Here is a 20210-nt window from a genome sequence, read left to right as displayed (position 1 = left end):
GTTCGGGTGTGAAACGTTTGCAGTCATTGTCATGTTTTATGTCGATGTTTTCGGCTGTAATCTATGACGGTATCTTTAGTTGAAATCTTTTTTATTTTATCTTTAGTTTTCATCAATAACGCACGACAAGCTGTTTTACGAAAACAAGGGGAATACTGCTGTCGCAGCTTCTTGAATTTTGTCGTGTAAAGAACCTACTGCGCAGACCAATCTCTACTAAAAGTATCCGGGCCATGATTACGAGATTTGAAGCGACGGGGACATTAGAAGCTCAACCTGGAAAAGGCCGTAAACCTGTCACACCGATACTTGTTGACGCCGTCAAAACAACTTTTGCCGCACAGACATCAGAGTTTGGGGGCAGTAGTACACGTGCAGTTTCTAGACAGATAGGCTATTCTTACAGCATCGTTCAAAAATGCTCAGAAACATAATGCACTATTTCTCGTACAAAATCCACCTTACCCGAGAAATACTTGATAGGTACAAGCCCCAACGTTTCTCATTTGCAGTCAGTTTTTCCAACAGAATGACTATTGATCGGTCATGGCCTTGGAATATTCTGTGGAGCGACGAGACTCATTTCTACCTCAATGGGACAGTCAACACACAGAATTGCCGCATTTGGGCTAAGGAAAATCTGCTGATGCACACTGAAATTCCTCTACATTCTCCAAAGGTGACTGTCTTATGTGGAGTCACGGTGACATTCATACTCGGGCCATTCTTTTTTGAGGATATAACTTCACGTGGTCCTATCACATGTTCCGTTATGGGCCGTTGGTACCATGACATGCTGAAGACGTTTACTATGTCGCAACTGCTGCAAAGGTAGGTCCTTACATCGACCATTTTCATGCAGGATGGTGCGCCCCCACATATCCATGAGTCCGTGAAGGCGCTATTGCTCCAACACTTCACAGACGAACGTGTTATTAGTCACTTCTTTCGTAATACATGGTCACCACGTTCGCCGGATCTAAATCCGTGCGATTTCTGGTTATGGGGCCACTTAAAATGTCTGGTGTTTCGTGGAGGTGTTGCGACGTTGAATGACTTAAAGAACTCCGTAACGTTTCATGTGCGAAGCATCACAATAGATCAGTTACGATCTACTTTTGAACACACTGTCCATCGACTTGAAATTTTGCAGGTGAATGATGGTAGTCACTTGGAGCACCTTTCACTATATAGTCTTGGACACGATTAACAACTGCTCCTCTTGTGCAATTTCCTTCTGATCTATTCTTGATTTTGCAAACTGTAACGTTTTCCCCCTCAAACAGTTATTTTTTCCTTACCTTTACTTAATGTGATTAGAAACTAATCGATGAGTCTTAATATAGTTTTTGCATTCTGTTTTGTTCGTTTATGGTGTTAAATTTAATGTTTTCCCAGAAAAGGCATCCTCTGGTAGATATTTTGGATCTCAAACCCTTTTTTTTTCTTCGAAATTTCGTGAGAGCATCTCGTGTACAGTCTATGTACCAAATTTCGTTGCAATCTTTTCACCCGCTTGCGTCTTAGAATGCTGCTTATAGGGGGAGTTTAATTATAACCACCCTGTATAGTTGGATGTCCTTTTCTTCACTGGACACGACCCATTCCCGACATACCTACACAGATTCCATCTGGCCAACTCTCCTTACTGTAGCTGTGGGGAGATAAGATCTCCAATTCACTATGCCACCGAATGCCTACTGACTCTCTCATGGCACATGAGAAAGCCAGAAACAAGTCTCGATGAAGAATGGTACAGGAGAGTTGCATCAAATACCCTTTCACGTGGTAAGATCCACTCCTTAGTAAACCATATTCACAAATACCAAGACCTCTTCAAGACTACACAATAGCTGAGACCAAAATGCCACTTCTCAAAATCAGCCGAAATTATAACTTCAAAAGTCCCTCAAAAGTGCAGTTCTCACGAAGGAAATCAAAACCACAGGATTCAGACGGACGCAACAGATTTCTGACTCTTTAGTAATTATTTATATGCTCATACATGTCATACAGACATTCTCAATGTAATTTATCAATTTTTCAGTTAGTAATCTCATTTCCCTGTAAGTTCAACTCAAAGTCACCATTTGTTTAAGTATTCTTGTCCCCTTTATCCAGTTATTACATCACCAAAAAAATGAATATAGTCATGTAGGATTTGACACCAATGGGATTCTCTCTGGAGAACCCTGGATGGTCTGGCGTCTCTTTCTTTCTATCAACAATTTTCTTTCTTTTCTTTTTTCTCTTTTTTTCCTTCCATCTTGTGCTCATCCAACTGGTTAGATAACTTAGTGTTATAGGCACCGGGGGCACAGGATGGCGTTATGTTATGTATAGTTGGATAACAGTGCTTAATTTAGAATCATTTGCATTTTATAATATACATGGAAGGGATATAAAGTAATTTAAGTATTAGTAAATAACTTTGTTGAAAATGCACAGAATGAAAATGATCGCAGAAATTATGTGAATTTCCAATGTAAGCAGGTATAACCTTACGCAGGTAAGCAAATAACGTAAACAAAAACCCTGCTCAGGGGGAGACAAAGTAACAGATGAAAAAGAAATTAGGATAAAAATAAAGAATTGTGAATTAAATTCAACACTATGTACCAGAGAAAGAACTGATTTGAACTCAGTGCTTGATATTATATCTAAATAGATTAATTTGACGATTACTTAATCGAGGAGTTACTACATTATACATGAAACCGGAAAAGAGTTTTGGGCACGGAAAGTCTGTGCACCCAAAATAAGCAAACAGAAAGTTCAACAACAGTCCAAAGAATTTAAAATTTTATTTAGCAGTTTCTGTATGTGAGGTAGAACGTCAAACTGGAATTAAAACAAATGACTCTCATCCAAACCAATAGCGATAAGTGTTTTCATTAGCGTCAAAACTTAAGTTCTTCACTTTCAAACTGGAACCGATTTGTCTGTCCGACTAAATATGAGCGATGGAACGACTAGCGGATCTTTCCAATAGTGGCTCCCTATGAGATTGGATCAGTCTATTAAAACCGTAGGTGGGGAAAGAAGGGAAATGGAGGTTGCGCGCGCATCCGATGTTTGTTGTTTGAAAATCGAAACATTTGGTTCGTGGTTCGTAAAAAGAAACAGACGCGATTTTGATAACGTTTGGTTTTTTTTTTTTTTTTTTGTTCCTGCTTCGAATTAGCTAGAGGTGCAGATTTTTACACCAGCGGTTTGAAAATTAATGCTGTTTTAAAATTCTTTGGTTTCATCTGTTTTTTTGTTGTGTTCTTTTAAATTGTGTTTAAATTTTTTTTTTTTTTTTTTTACCCTGCACAAATTATGAATACCTTAGAACATGAACTGGAGTAAAACACTGCTTCCTTTGATATAAATTATGGATGCAGATAACAATATGGATCATTCAGCAGTAAGAATTAACATCGAAGTTGAAGATTCCTCAGAATCATCTGGCATTGTTTGCTATCAGTGTGGCATAAGTTTTTCAGCCAGAAAAAACTTGTATCGTCACCAAAGAAAATATCATGCAGAAAAAGAGCCTTCCATTATTCTGAACAAAGTTTGTCCTGTTTGTGATGTTAAGATGAGAACAATTGTAGATATACAAAAACATCTGACTGAAAATCACAATGGTATAAATTTGAAATTTGAAACCAAAACTTTTCATACCGATAATGAATTTAAAGAGTGGAAATCAAGTTTTGAAAAGGATACAGTTTCTTCTTTTATCTTAAAAGGCTCTTTCAAAGAAATGGATGGGACTGTATCTTACTATGAATGTCACAGAAGTGGCGCTTCAATTCTGAAGAATGATTCAAAGAGATTTAAGCATTCGAAGTGTTCAGGATCAATTAAAATAGAGAAAACTTGTCCTGCTACAATGAAAGTAACAAATCAGACAGTCCATGAAGCTACACAAATTATAGTGGAATACCAGGCAACTCATGTGGGTCATGAACATGAAGTGGGGAAATTAAGACTGACAAATGAAGAAAGAACAGGACTCGCTGAGATGCTACGAAATGGAATTCCATCCAGTTTTGTGCTTGACAAAGTTCAACAACAATATTCCCCTACCAAACGATTTGGACTGACAAACAGAAAAGATATACATAATATACGAAGAGATTTCCGAATTGAAAAAACAATAGCCCATAAAGAAGATGCAATATCCGTGGACATAATAGTACAAAAAATGATAGCAGATGATTATAACCCCATCCTTGTTTATAAACCTATAGGTGAAAGTCTGTCTGATTTTCCACAAATTGGAACAGAGGAGTTTTTACTTGGCTTTGCTACAGAGGCACAAATGAAACTTCTAGAACTGTATGGGGAAAAATGCATTATGTTGGATTCAACCCATGGTACAAACCAGTATGGATTCCAGCTAACAACTATTTTAGTTAATGATGACAATCATGAGGGTATACCTGTAGCAACTTTATTCTCAACGAGAGTAGCCTGTGAAACTTTTGAACCATTTTTCAAGGCTATCAAATTAAAACTGAAAGAAGACTTTAAAACAAAATTAATCTTAACAGATGACACAAACTCATTTTGCAATGCATGGACAAACATATTTCAAGATGATGCCAAACATATATTGTGCGCATGGCATGTTTTAAGAAATTGGCATTCCAATTTAAAGGGAAAAGTTAAAGATGAAACTTTAAGACTTAAAATGAAAAATGATATGGAACTATTTTTACATGAATTAGATGTTGTAACATTCGAAAAATATTTAAAGGAATTTACTATTAAATACGAAGAAGAAACTACTTTTTTAAAATATTTTGAGGAACATTACATGAATAGAAAAGAAAAGTGGGCATATTGTCATAGAGCTCAATTGGGTGTAAATACTAATATGAAACTTGAGAGATGGCACAGACAGCTGAAGTATGAAGAAACAGGTGGGACAATAATGAAACGATTGGATAAATCGATTCATGCTGTTCTAAAAGCTGTTACAAAGAAACTCCTGGGGAGAATAATATCAATTGAAAGAGGAAAACTAACTCATAGAGTAAGCTTAATAAGAAAAAGACATCTTGTTGCTCAAAATTTAGACGAGAAGATGTACTCTGTCTACGAGGTGAAAGAACATCAATGGACAGTGGCCAAAGTGGAAGGGTCATCCATATTTACTTATGATATCAGCATAGGTAACAGGGATTGCAAATGTGATATAATATGTTCACACTGTGGCATATGCATACATACATTAACTTGCACCTGTGTTGATTATAATATCAGGTATGTTATATGCAAGCATATTCATTTTTTTTGTAAAACAGTTAACTTTTCCATTAAGACTGATGCTGCCAGTATCTGCTCAAATGCAGATGATGCTAATGAAGGAGAACTTGCCATTGCTATAAATGAGCATAAAGAGCTGCAATCATTTGAAAAGTCTGCTATTGTCAATCAACTGCAGAGAAAATCAAGAACTGACATCAGTGCTCAAAAGGCTTCATTAGTTTTAAGATTACAAAATATTAGTAATCAAATACAAGCACTGGAAGCTTTGGAAGACTTAAATGGTGCAGCTGAGCTTACTAAAACTTTAGAAATGTACTTGCAAACAGTTTCATCTAAGCGTTCATTACCATCTATACCTGATGAAGTAAAAAATACACCTACTAATAAGGTAATTGATCCTCAAAGGAAATTTACCAATAAAAAAAAATATACATGCAAATAATCGTTTTGGCAATGCATTTTTAAAAATAATTTCTTATGAAATAAAAATAATTCTTTTTCCTTTTATTTTTTTCAAACAAGTTCTCATTTGAATATTTAGTATACCTATACTTATAATACATTTTCCCCTTATGCACACTATTATCATGTATATTTAAAAAAAGCTGATATTCCTGATTTCGCACAAAATTATTGTTTAATTCAAATCATATGCCTAAGTACTTGTATTATACTGTATATATTATGAAAAAAAAATCTGTTTTTGCAGAATATCTATTGTTTATTTCATATTCTTAAGTACTTGCATTTCACTTTATATACTTATTTTGAAAAAAATTTGCCTGTGTTTGCAAAATATGTATAGTTTCATTTGCTTGACATACTTATACTTTACTTATTTCTTTTGGAAATTTGCTTGTGTTTGCAAAATGTGTATAGTTTCATTTACTTGAAAAATTTGTATTTACTTATTTCTTTTGGAAATTTGCTTGTGTTTGCAAAATCTGTATAGTTTCATTTACTTGAAAAATTTGTATTTTCTTATTTCTTTTGAAAAATTTGCCTGTGTTTGCATAATTATGTATAGTTTAATTTACTTGACATGCTTATATTATACTTTACTTATTTCTTTTGGAAAATTTGCCTGTTTTTGTATAATATGTATAGTTTTATTTACTTGAAAAACTTGTATTATTCTGTACTTATTTCTTTTGAAAAATTTGCCTGTGTTTGCATAATTATGTATAGTTTCATTTACTTGTATTATGCTTTACTTATTTCTTTTGGAAAATTTGCCTGTTTTTGTTTAATATGTATAGTTTCATTTGCTTGAAATACTTGTATTATTCTGTACTTATTTCTTTTGAAAAATTTGCCTGCGTTTGCAAAATATGTATAGTTTCATTTCCTTGAAATAGTTATATTATACTTTACTTATTTCCTTTGGAAATTTTCTTGTGTTTGCAAAATGTGTATAATTTCATTTACTTGAAAAATTTGTATTTACTTATTTCTTTTGGAAATTTGCTTGTGTTTGCAAAATCTGTATAGTTTCATTTACTTGAAAAATTTGTATTTTCTTATTTCTTTTGAAAAATTTGCCTGTGTTTGCATAATTATGTATAGTTTAATTTACTTGACATGCTTATATTATACTTTACTTATTTCTTTTGGAAAATTTGCCTGTTTTTGTATAATATGTATAGTTTTATTTACTTGAAAAACTTGTATTATTCTGTACTTATTTCTTTTGAAAAATTTGCCTGTTTTTGCATAATATGTATTGTTTAGCTTATTTCATATGTCTCATGAATTTATGTTAATATCTTTTATATTTTAATTATTATACTAGCTACTGATAGAGAGTAAATGAGTAATTTTAAAATCTGTCTTAACATGTAATTTATAATTTTTGGGGTTGGGTGGGGGCTTGGTTAAAATTCTTAATTTAAACCTTTTTTTGAAATTTTATGTTCCATTTTCACTATAAATGCACATTTTTTTCCTCTTGGTGTTCTTTTTTGGTATAATAAATACATTTTGATTTATTTTATTTCATGTAGCTGATTTATTTGTGTTAATACATATTACTTTCGAATCACTATATACAGAAGGAATTAAAAATTCTAAAATTAAACATTATCTAGCATATAATACTGAATAATTTTACTAATAATCTTAAAAGCTGGTCCTTGATTATTTATTCTTATTAGATACCTGTATAATACACAATTTTATCGGCTAACCGATTTTCTAAGTTGTATGTGCAATTTGTTTTCATTTTCACATGAAAATCAGTTAGCCAATAAAGTTGTGTAATATAATGAGTTATACAAGTATCTAATTAATAGACAATTAATTACATGAATAGTTAATAGACACAGCGTGCTATAATTTTATAAAAACCTAACATAGTAATTAATTAAAAAATAATGAAAAGCCTTGAATTGGAAATCTTGTTTTTTACATATTATTTCATTTGCATTAGATTGCAATCCATGTACAGAATTTTCTTCAATTAAATCTGTTCTCACAGAGTTAAAATTAATACCTATGAAAATCAAGATTTATTAAGTATAAAAGAAATCTACATTATTTGGCGATTTTTCGCTTGGGACCGGGTAACGGAAAAGTACCGAAAATTTTCTTCCTTTGATATGCGAAAGAATACAGAATAATTATATATATATATATATATATATATATATATATATATATATGCAGTGAAGAGACTTCACTGAGATAGTTAGCATTAAGACTTAAAATGGAAACTTAAAACAATATAAATGCAGAGTAAAAATTAAATTTAAACAAATAGTAACTAAAATTATTATACTTGCACTCTTAAGAATTAAATTTGGCTCATATTTATTTTTATATTTCTTTGACTCCGTACATCTCCTTTAAATATACCTGCCCTGACTTCAACTTCATTTCGATGAAAATGTGTTTAATAGATATTTTGAAAACCCGATTCTCATCTCTCTAGTTGAGAACTCTAGCACCTAAACAACAAACATCGGATGCGCGCGCAACCTCCATTTCCCTTCTTTCCCCACCTACGGTTTTAATAGACTGATCCAATCTCATAGGGAGCCACTATTGGAAAGATCCGCTAGTGATGGAACGAACCACACTTTAGAAATCGACTCTCTGTGTGTCAACCTTTTGAAGTCCAATCATAGGCTTTCTTTCTCCGTCAATGTGGTTTGTTGCTTACTGTGTTGTGAATGGTTAGAAAATTACGTGTTTGTTTACATTATAGATGGAAGTCAAAGAGCGGCATTTGTATTATTAAATTATTGTTTATCCAGATAAGTGTGAAATGAGTCGAAAATGTTTTTTCCCTAATACTTTCAATCTTGTAACAAGCATTTAAAAAATTATTTCCATGCTGTCTGTGGCATTTTTTAGAAATTTTAGCGAAGATAAACAGCAGTAAGGTCAGAATAAGTATTGAAAGCTATTGTATTCCTGGCTTTCAAGAAGGTTTTAAGAAAACAATTACAATTATTATTTAAGTAATATTTCATACTGTGTAGTAATTTAAAATTTTTCCATTAAATTTGTGCCTGTCTTAAATAGTTATTTAATTTATGAATTTTTTTTACAAACAGTTCACTCATTTTAATTCTGTTAACCTCCTTTTGACAAACACATTGTTTTATGCATTTTTGTTATTTTATCTCAATTAATATTCATATAATTCTTAGTATTTAATTTAGATATAATTATCTAATAATTTTAATTAGTGCTAAGAAACAGAATTATTGAATTTTTTAAGAGTTCATAGAATTATAGTTTAAAGATTTTTAATTTTAAAATTCTTAAAACAAAAAGAAATTCAACATACAAAAAGAGAAAATAATTGCTGTAATTTCTAAATATTCATAATTCTCATGAAATATGTATTGGACATTAGAATATAGAAATAGTAATTCTTGTTTCATACCAATCTTTAAAAGAATTAACTAAAATTTGTAGAAACATCCTGCACTGTTTATTACTTTTAAAGTTTACTTTTTATTACTTTTGAAGTTTGCTTCATGATACTGTTAGTGTGTAGATATAATTATTATTAAAATAGATTTTTTAAATAGGGGATCTTTTTTCATGAAATTCAGCTGACAATGCATTCAGATATTGAGTGTTTAGTTTTTTTCTCGGTGCTTTGAAAATTTTTAAAAATCTTATATTAAAAATTAGTATTGAATATTATATTTCTTTTTAGTATTTTTATATGGTTATATTTTATTGTTATGAATGTTATTATGTTGGTTATATTAAATATAGCGCCTTTATAAACTGTTGCTAAATAATCACTTGAAAAAATATCAAAAAAGAAATTGCATACTATACATAAAAGAAAATTGCTGCATTTAGAGATATTTGAAAATAACATCACAATATTTATGAATTGTGTGGAATAGTACTTGTGATACTAAATCAGAATAGAAATAAATTTTCCACTTTCTTTTTGTTTCTTATATTAATTCCTTTAAGTAGATTAAGAAAATTAATGTATAAGATTAATTTTTTAACACTTCAAATGAAGAGTTTATACTATAATAATTCTTAGTATTTTAGATAGGTTTCCTATTCATTCTTTTATTGACTAATTCTCTGTTTAATTTTAAAATATTATAGAATTCATTTCAAGTCATTTCTTATTTGTGATTAAATTGGCTAATGATCTATGTTGCCTTGAAACAAATATTTCATATTGAATAGAATGTCTATACTTATATTCATTTTATAAATATGTGTATGTGCTAAAAGATTTGTATCAAAAGTTATACTTATGAATTAAAGTGGCCTTTTCAAATATCCAGATAAAGTTCTGGCAAATTTTAAACAAATGTTTTCAAGTGAATTACTGATAAAAATTCTTCGCCATTTTACATTGGTATTGTTTTAAACAAAATCATTGGTCCTTCAAATAGAAATAAAGTTCTTCCTTTAGTCAATAGCTTATGTATTAAAATAATTTTCAATAAAATTATAAATATATAATAACTTTTCCTTATATAAAAGATGAGATTGTGATTTTGATAACATTGTCATTTCTCAAAATATTTGGTGATATTCCTCAAGTCGTATATTAAGTAGTATTATAAAACTACTGTCTATTAATACTATAGTTTTATTAATTAAATTTCAAGTTGTTCAGTGTTATTTTGAAGTGTTTCTGTAACTAACCGAAATGAATAAAAAAATGTTATATTACAAAGGAATTTAAATAGACATTTCATTCATCAGTTATTTTCAAATATGACTGCATTGCTTGAAATTTGATTTTAAAAAATTACACTTCTTAAATTATTGTACACCTTAAAAAGTTGCCTCCCCCCCCACACACACAAAGTAGATTTAAGTTTTAATTTTGCAAGGAATTTCTCACACTTATATTGTTTCACTGAAATTCCTTTTTTATGTTTGATAATAATTATAAATCTCAAGATCATCTAAACAATTGGTAAAGAATCATAACTGTTTTCAATATATTCAGTTTGCATCCTATGCAGTTGGCTGTCTATGTTTTCATTTATATATGCTTACTTTATATGTTCTCTATGTACACAATTCTTCTCTGACATTTATTTAAACAAAATCTGTAAGATGAAAAACATACCTTTGTGACAGAATTTGAATTTGGTTTTGAAACAGTTGTAGAATGATTCAAAGTTCAAAATGGCAAGAATAAGTATTAAAACAAAGAAAAGACTAGAAAAGCTTATTATTCTAAATTCATTTAATAAAAATACAAATATATATATGTCAAAGAAATAGACCACAATTTTTTATATAAATTTTTATCATTTATTTACGCATTTTTTTATTATTACTATTACTCACTCTAGATTAATGAATTTAGAAAGAAGTATGAGAGAAAAAAAAAAAAAACTCCTCTGATGCAAGTGTAAAAAAACCAGAACAACTTACTAATATTGTTTCCAAAGGGACCTCAAACTTCTTATAGTCGATCCTACCTATTACCACAATCTTAATTTGCAGTTTGATCAAAGAAAATAAGCTGATGCTTCCATTTTTTTGGTTATTATTTTTTAACAATAGCCCTTATACAAATCTATATAACTCTCAACAATGATTGCTGGAATATCTTAGGACTTTCCTTTCATGGCAATGTCATGAAGAAGTAATAAAATATTTGAAAAAAAAAAAAAAAAACAGTTTATCAACACTTTTTTGAAATACTAGTCAAAAGCAATCAACATTTTCTTTTCTTTTGCTTGTTCAAATTAATGAATCTTGTGAATGAATCAAATGAATGAAATCCACACCTTTTGAATCATATAAACAATCAGTGAAAATATAATTATTTTTATTATTTTCAGTTTTCCAAATCATACAAATAGTAACTATTATCATCTAAATATTAGAATGACTCATTTTCACAATAAAGTAATAATAAAGTTGAATTATAAAGAAATGAAATATACTAACCATCAGTGTAGACTAATTTTATAACATTTCGATTTTTTTTCTTTAAATATGATTAATATTAATTAGTTTTATCTAATATGTATAGAGATAGAGAAAGAATACTTTCGTGACCAATTGGTTCGCTAAAATTAATGATTGCTAGAAATTTCGATAAGATATATAATGCGCCCATGTATACCTTAGCCAAAAAATATACCAATATTATTACGTAGTGTACCATACATGCCAAATCTTTCCATTTTGATCATTAACAATGGAGAAAAAAAAAACTGCGATAAAATATTAATAACAATAATGAAAATGATTTAAGAACAACATAAAGTATTAGTGAAAAGATAATTTTAAGGAATTGTATTATGTTATAAAAATTCTTTTTGTCCTGTAGTATTTTCGCAAATTATTTCAGAAAAACGTAAAAATTTTGTTTAAATTAAAATTTCTAAGGATGAGAAAACGCTCCTAGGGTTTCACTTCTTTAAAATACTTGTCCAAGTTAAGTAGCTCTTGGTGAAATTGTCTGGCCTATGGAGTAACAACTCATAACATTCCTATTTGTGATTATATATAAATAGAGAGAAAGAGAGATTAATAGATACAAGTTTATTTGATAGATAAAATGAGTTGCTTTCTCTTCCATACCAAACCCAGGAGGTGGAAAGCTCTGGTTCGCTTTTTTGTCTGATGAATTGTCAAAATCAAATTTGAAAATTCATCACAGAGGTATCCCCAATTAGAAATCTAATCAGGCCTGGTCCCCATCATTTGCACAGATATGCAAAAATTATCACGTAAATTCAAATTATGTTAGCACTTAAAGTTTTCACCGACTTGTAAATTATGGTATTTTTGATATGCAAAAAGACAAATGAAGACTCCGCGGTTGTAGCTATCTTTTTGAATTATATGACGTGGAGTAATCAATTTCCACTGCTTCTTTGTGTTCAGTAGTTTTTTAATTAATGCACTCCATTCACGAATTAATATGCACACATTTTCATTTACATTTGGACCTAATGGATCATATAATTAAAGTATTTTTTCTTTTATATTAGCTATTTAAGGAATCCAATGATTATTTAAATTCGCCGGAGTTAATAAAAAGTTCTTTTCTGTACATCATGAATCACTGGAAAGTTCAAGATATCTTTTTTATGGAAGAGTAAAGTTGAATGAATTGAGTCTATTGCTTTACACGATTCGGAATCTTTAGTTAATTTGGAAAAAAAAAAAAAAGGCATCAATGATTTTATCATATAACCATCCTATCTTAAAAGATGGAGAGAGAGATTACAAATATTTTTCTTCTTCTGTTGTTACACTTAAGTCAAGCGATTTCAGCATAAAAATGGAAAGGTTTACATCATTTATTTTAATAATTGTTTCACATGGGTTCTTCGTAATTTTGTTTGGTTTTAAAAAAACATTATTAGTTTTTTTGCCTGAATATCACCCGTTTTTTTTTTTTTTTTAATGAAACATCACCCGTTAAAGTGTTAGAATAACTATCTTCTTTCAAAATTGGTCGATTCTTACTACTAATTGGAAAATTTTCTACAGAATTAGACATTTCATTTTCAGTTTTATTTTCCCTACTGTCTTCATTCGATATCCGTTTTTTCTTATTGCTAATGATCAAATCATTGGTATTTTTCCTTTTTTTAGAAGTTTCAGTTAGATTTTTTTTTTTTTTTGTAAACTAGTTTTTATTTCTCTTTTGAGAAGTTCTATAAAATTTCATCTGGGTCGTCATTTTCTTATTCGATGACACTGAATAATGAGGCATTGGAGAGCATTTCTTGAGGCTGCTTTTTATTTTTTGCGGCTCCACGGTATCCTTCTACTAAAAATTTCAATGTAGATATAACATTTTTAAGCATTGGTTCTTGAACATCTGAATTTTCTATTAATTTGTTTAATTCAGAATAAAGATTTTGACATTGAATAATTTGTCTTTCTGTAGATTTTATATTTATTTCTTTTGCAGAAATGGACATATTATCTTCATTGATATTTCTTTTTTCTGTTGAAAAAACATTTGATATTAAAATGGATTTATTTGTAAAAAAGGTAGAATGAATTTTGTGGATATATTTGCACAAATTATCACCTGGAACATTTATAAAGATGGCCACATAATGAGTCGCATGTCATGTTCGTACATTTCTCCAAACAATGCCCTGGTATTGGGCTATTTTTATGCATTTTTACCACTTTATATTCTTTGTTTTTATTTTCATTTGCCGACATATTCCAAGTATTTTCTGAATCTTGATAGACGTCTTCTTTATTAATTCTGATTCCTTTTCTGTGATTTACTTTAATCCTTGTGGATGACTGAGTTTTGAATGGAAAATCCATATATAATTTGTAAGCATGTGTCAGATGTCTATCTTTCTCCATTTGCATTAATGTGTTAAATAAATTATCTATTTGCCTATTAAATTTTCTTTTGAAAAAAACTGTTCCAAGCAATAAATGAATTAAATGACAAATAGAACGCTCATGATCTTGAATTATAGTTGATAACTTTTTCCAACTGTTATAGATACCTATAAATCGTGTAGAATTTTCACTTTCTCTAGAAAATAATGTACAGCAAAAAATAAAAAAAATACCGAGTCTGGTGTTTTTGAATAAATTAAAAATAAAACAAAATTGAACAATTTTCCTAAAAATTCTAAATGTATCCGTATATACAAATTTAGCAAGATCATCATTATTTTGTTCAACAGACTACAAAATAATAATTTTGGTGTTTTCATTTCGCCCATTCGTCACAGATTAAATATTAGAAGTTTTTATTTTAGAAGAAGGGGCGCTTTGAGAATTTCAAGAGGGACGATTTTGGGCGCCTGCTTTCTTTGGAGGGGAGATCAATGTGAAAAGCGGCTACAGCATCATAGGAGGTCTGTTTTATCACTGACGGTAGTGGCTTTTTCTCAGCCAACTCCCCTATACCTTAAGGCGGAAGGGGTCGGGTGGAACTCATTTAATAGGCTTGCGTAATTATTGTGTTTCCAAAGGTTTTGGTGTCTATATTTCTGTATTGTTAGCTCAAAATAGGGAAGATTTTATGGCTATTTACTGAAAGAAATGTTTTCCCCTGCTTTCTTAACGATGAATGATATGTAAGAATACCAACACCTTTATTTTCCCTATAAATGCCAGGGACACTTTTCTGGCTATGTAAGGATATAATAGCAAACTATTGGGTTATCACTGCGGCAAATTACAAAGCAGTTTTCTCATGAGATGTATTGTGAATACTGTTCTTGCGGAAGGAAGTAATCTTCTTATTCTATAAAAGGGCTATCGGAAGTTTTGATGCTCAATAGAAACTATCGGTTTCATATAAGGCAGACCCGAAAAACTTCAAACTGCCGCGATTTATGTATATAGAGAGACAGACTATAGTCTCTCAATAATAAATACCTCTTAGTAACAGTAATAAATACCAAGTTAAAAGGGAAAAAAAATTGAATCAAAATTAAAACAAATAAATGCAGTTTTTAATTTGTTTTTGTTTGATTCCGAAATATTTTTTTTAGTTTCGTTTCCGAAATAATTTAAATTTAATTTCATAATGCTTATATTTTGATTATATATGATTACATATAAGAAAAAAATTCTAAATTCATTATTCAAGTGCTATTCTGAAAATTTTTATTTAGTCGTGAATTGTTACTTTATATTTTACGTATTTTGAATCTATTTTTGAAATTATCGAAGTAATTTTTGCATTATGAATAAAAGAAAGCATGAAATCACTAAAGAAGATATTAAAACAATTTTGCTTGCTTCTAATGAAAGTGATGATAATTTGTCAAGAGAAATTGATGAATGACCAAAACAAAGATATTTTAGCTTATCTTCCATGTATCTCAATAAAGAATATGAACTGAAACTAGCGAGAATTATTTTGGAAAAAATTAGATTATACTGGATTGGAATAAATTGTTGGAAATTTAATATGAAGCTTTAGACCAAAAACTTATCGTAATAATATTATAGAAAACTTCAGATTACTTTTTCAGAAATTCAATATGCAAAATTCAAAAAGCATAACGATTTATACTAAAAAAGTAATGCTTATGACGAACTAAAGTAAATTTTTAAGTTGAAAGCTCGCAAAATGTATTTTCAAAATATATTTTAATTCCGAATTTTATTTAGCACACTTTTGTATTCAGCATTAAATGAAGATTTAAAAATTTGTTATCTCGTCTATCGAATTATTTTGATAGAAATGAAATTTTGTAAACATAATATATGACATAATCTCTTGGTTTGACAAAATTTTAAAAGTTATAAAATAAGAAAATTAAGTAGATTAGTAAATCTACTTAATCTTCTAGTAGATTTAATCTACTAGTAGATTAGTAATCTACTTAATGATTAAGTAGATTAAGAGATTAGTAAAAATAAGTTGCAAGTTAAAGATGTTTTTGGAATATATCCAAAATTCCTTTCTAATGATTTAGTTCAAAATAAGAATGGATAACTTTTTAGAAATATAATGTATAAACTTCTTTAAAAATTTATTTAAAATTCTAAGAAAAAAATAATTCTTAGTATTGCTTCAGAAAATTCCAAATCGTGTTTTATAATGAAAAATTCAACGCTAAAAAATCAATAACAATAATGGTTTATTCTGAAGATGCAATACTGAAGATAATTACAGTAAAATTTTAAGCCGAATGTCGTAAGAAATATTATTTTCGAAATGAATAAAATGTTTCAAAAAGTGTTATTTGTTATTGATTGCTTAGTAGGTTCCGTTATTTCGGTATGAAATGAAGATTTAAAACTTTATCATCTCTATTATTGAATCGCATTTGACAAATAACAAAATTCTTTTATGGTAATATATGATTTGTTATTTAAATTTGGCAAAATAATTTTTATTAATAATTTAAAAGTGAATTCTTAGTAAAATTAGATGAAAAATAATGTTTTTAAAATGGGGTATTAATGTCAGTTTTCGTTTCAACGCATTAAAACCAAACAAAAATGTTTGAAAGCATAATATGAAACTTTTCTTTAAAAATTTATTCACTAAGTTATAATGTAAAATTTAAAATTTGTTGTACTGAAAGAAAAAAAAAAAATTGCCCCAAAAAATCAATCAGCGAAATGCTTCATGCTAAAAAATTTAAATACGCTTGAGTAAAACTCTTAGGCTGAAAGAAAATGCAAGCTCGTTGTTGAAAAACCGCAAGGCAATTCATTGTTCAAAGTAAATTTATTATTTCGAATGACGGGTTTCTTCTATATAAAATCAGTCTAATTATGTACAGTTGAATATTCGAAATACGAAAATTACTGTACAAAAATAGTCCAATGAATAAGTATAACTTTCGAATATACTCTCTAATAAAGACATCACCTCCCTCCCCAAATAAAATCATGGGCATTGGACAATACCGTCAACGCCAAAAATGCACAGATTTTTATTTTTAGACAATGGCATATGACTTTTGTGCTTCACAGTACAGTGAAGAAAACCAAATATGTATTGCGAATGCCCTTTTTTTCAACCAATTGAAATCAAAATTTAACGCAGAATGCATTTTTAATATCACGATTATATGTTAAATTTCATTTAGCTAACTCGTTGTGTTTTTATATTATCGCGTACGGACCAACTAACATTCAACTCTTTGACGGATTTAATTCAAAATTCGATAAGTACCTAATTTAAATGTTAAATTTTTATACCGATTTTATTCGTATAGCTATTTACTGTCTATCCTATTCATTTTTATTCGAATAGCCAAATAGACAGACTTCACATCAATCGATTTCATTCATCAATCGATTTGATAGAAATCTTCAAATTTGTTGAAAGAACATGCAACCAAATTTCAATTTGTCTTGCTAAAGATACTTTTGAGTTATGGTGTTCACAGACTTATGAACAGACATAGTTTCCAAATTGTGCTTTATGGACTCAGGAAATTAATTAAAACTAAGATATTGAGATTAGTTAAAATTTCGAGTCGGATTCTTGACGATTACAATACTTTTTATTTGCATACTTCGTTTTTCTAGTAAGTAAAAATGGGCTTGACTTCATAAATCAGTTAATTCTTTTATGAATTATAATAAATTTTATTATAAACAGATAACTATTATGGGGAATTTTTATATCCTTTCTGAACTTCGAGCTGAAATAAACAATGTCAGCTTTCAATAACTCGAATGGCATATTCTTTAATCTAGCATATCTTCTGATAAAGAAATATTAATTTGAAATAACAAACAAAATTAAATTCAATTTTAGAGGGAGGTACAAAAGTGCATATTAAGTCGCAATAAATTTATACTTTTGATATAATACTAAAAAAAAACTGAAAATAAAATTTAACAAACATAGAAACTGATATCGAAAGACATAAAAATATCAAAATGTCACTTTTCTTATTTTAAACTGCGAAAATTTGTCCATATTTCTTTGATAATATCAGTTTGAATAAATAACGGAGACAACTGAATCATACTATTCCACAACACAGTTCTCAACTATTTTAGAAAAAAAAAAAAAAAAAAAAAAAAAAAAAAAAAAAAAAAAAACGGTCTCTTTCAACTTGCATTACAGATTCGGTATGGATCTCCGTTAGATTTCAATCCGGAAGAAAACTAAATGAAAAACAAACAAAGAATCTTTACTTAAATATTCAATCACCATTTATAACCCATTGAATTTAGAATGTTTCTATTAATTTAGAAGAAAAAAAATATTATTATTATTCTCATCAATTTAAGTGATCTGACATTTTTAAAATGGAGGTATTCGCCTTCAGTAATGACATTTTCGGTGGAAAGGTGGGTGGGGGGTGAATCCCTTCATCATTGGCATCTTTGATTCAAGCAGAAAAGAAGAATCACACTATAGCATCAGAGTTCGACGTTCGATATGCTAGATTAAAGAATATGCCATTCAATAACTCGAATGGCATATTCTTTAATCTAGCATATCTTCTGATAAAGAAATATTAATTTGAAATAACAAACAAAATTAAATTCAATTTTAGAGGGAGGTACAAAAGTGCATATTAAGTCGCAATAAATTTATACTTTTGATATAATATTAAAAAAAAACTGAAAATAAAATTTAACAAACATAGAAACTGATATCGAAAAACATAAAAATATCAAAATGTCACTTTTCTTATTTTAAACTGCGAAAATTTGTCCATATTTCTTTGGTGAATAAATAAAGGTGGGTGAATAAATAACGGAGACAACTGAATCATACTATTCCACAAACAGTTCTCAACTATTTTAGAAAAGAAAAAAAAAAAAAAAAAAAAAAACGGTCTCTTTCAACTTGCATTACAGATTCGGTATGGATCTCCGTTAGATTTCAATCCGGAAGAAAACTAAATGAAAAACAAACAAAGAATCTTTACTTAAATATTCAATCACCATTTATAACCCATTGAATTTAGAATGTTTCTATTAATTTAGAAGAAAAAAAATATTATTATTATTCTCATCAATTTAAATGATCTGACATTTTTAAAATGGAGGTATTCGCCTTCAGTAATGACATTTTCGGTGGAAAGGTGGGTGGGGGGTGAATCCCTTCATCATTGGCATCTTTGATTCAAGCAAAAAAGAAGAATCACACTATAGCATCAGAGTTCGACGTTCGATATGCTAGATTAAAGAATATGCCATTCAATAACTCGAATGGCATATTCTTTAATCTAGCATATCTTCTGATAAAGAAATATTAATTTGAAATAACAAACAAAATTAAATTCAATTTTAGAGGGAGGTACAAAAGTGCATATTAAGTCGCAATAAATTTATACTTTTGATATAATACTAAAAAAAACTGAAAATAAAATTTAACAAACATAGAAACTGATATCGAAAGACATAAAAATATCAAAATGTCACTTTTCTTATTTTAAACTGCGAAAATTTGTCCATATTTCTTTGATAATATCAGTTTGAATAAATAACGGAGACAACTGAATCATACTATTCCACAACACAGTTCTCAACTATTTTAGAAAAAAAAAAAAAAAAAAAAAAAAACGGTCTCTTTCAACTTGCATTACAGATTCGGTATGGATCTCCGTTAGATTTCAATCCGGAAGAAAACTAAATGAAAAACAAACAAAGAATCTTTACTTAAATATTCAATCACCATTTATAACCCATTGAATTTAGAATGTTTCTATTAATTTAGAAGAAAAAAAATATTATTATTATTCTCATCAATTTAAGTGATCTGACATTTTTAAAATGGAGGTATTCGCCTTCAGTAATGACATTTTCGGTGGAAAGGTGGGTGGGGGGTGAATCCCTTCATCATTGGCATCTTTGATTCAAGCAGAAAAGAAGAATCACACTATAGCATCAGAGTTCGACGTTCGATATGCTAGATTAAAGAATATGCCATTCAATAACTCGAATGGCATATTCTTTAATCTAGCATATCTTCTGATAAAGAAATATTAATTTGAAATAACAAACAAAATTAAATTCAATTTTAGAGGGAGGTACAAAAGTGCATATTAAGTCGC

General features: G+C 29.1%; 1 protein-coding gene across 1 annotated transcript; it reads left to right on the top strand.

Moving 5' to 3' along the window:
• Positions 1 to 3376: 3376 nt before the first annotated feature.
• LOC129959193 (uncharacterized) lies at positions 3377 to 5707 on the top strand. Its single transcript, XM_056072016.1, has one exon. It carries the CDS (start codon positions 3377 to 3379, stop codon positions 5705 to 5707), a length of 2331 nt encoding a protein of 776 aa, XP_055927991.1.
• The last annotated feature ends 14503 nt before the right edge of the window (positions 5708 to 20210 follow it).

The sequence above is a fragment of the Argiope bruennichi genome, chromosome X1 (assembly GCF_947563725.1).
Source record: "Argiope bruennichi chromosome X1, qqArgBrue1.1, whole genome shotgun sequence".
In the NCBI taxonomy this organism is placed as follows: domain Eukaryota; kingdom Metazoa; phylum Arthropoda; class Arachnida; order Araneae; family Araneidae; genus Argiope; species Argiope bruennichi.
The sequence above is the reverse complement of the archived record's forward strand: the minus strand, read 5'-3'. Positions and strand labels throughout refer to the sequence as shown.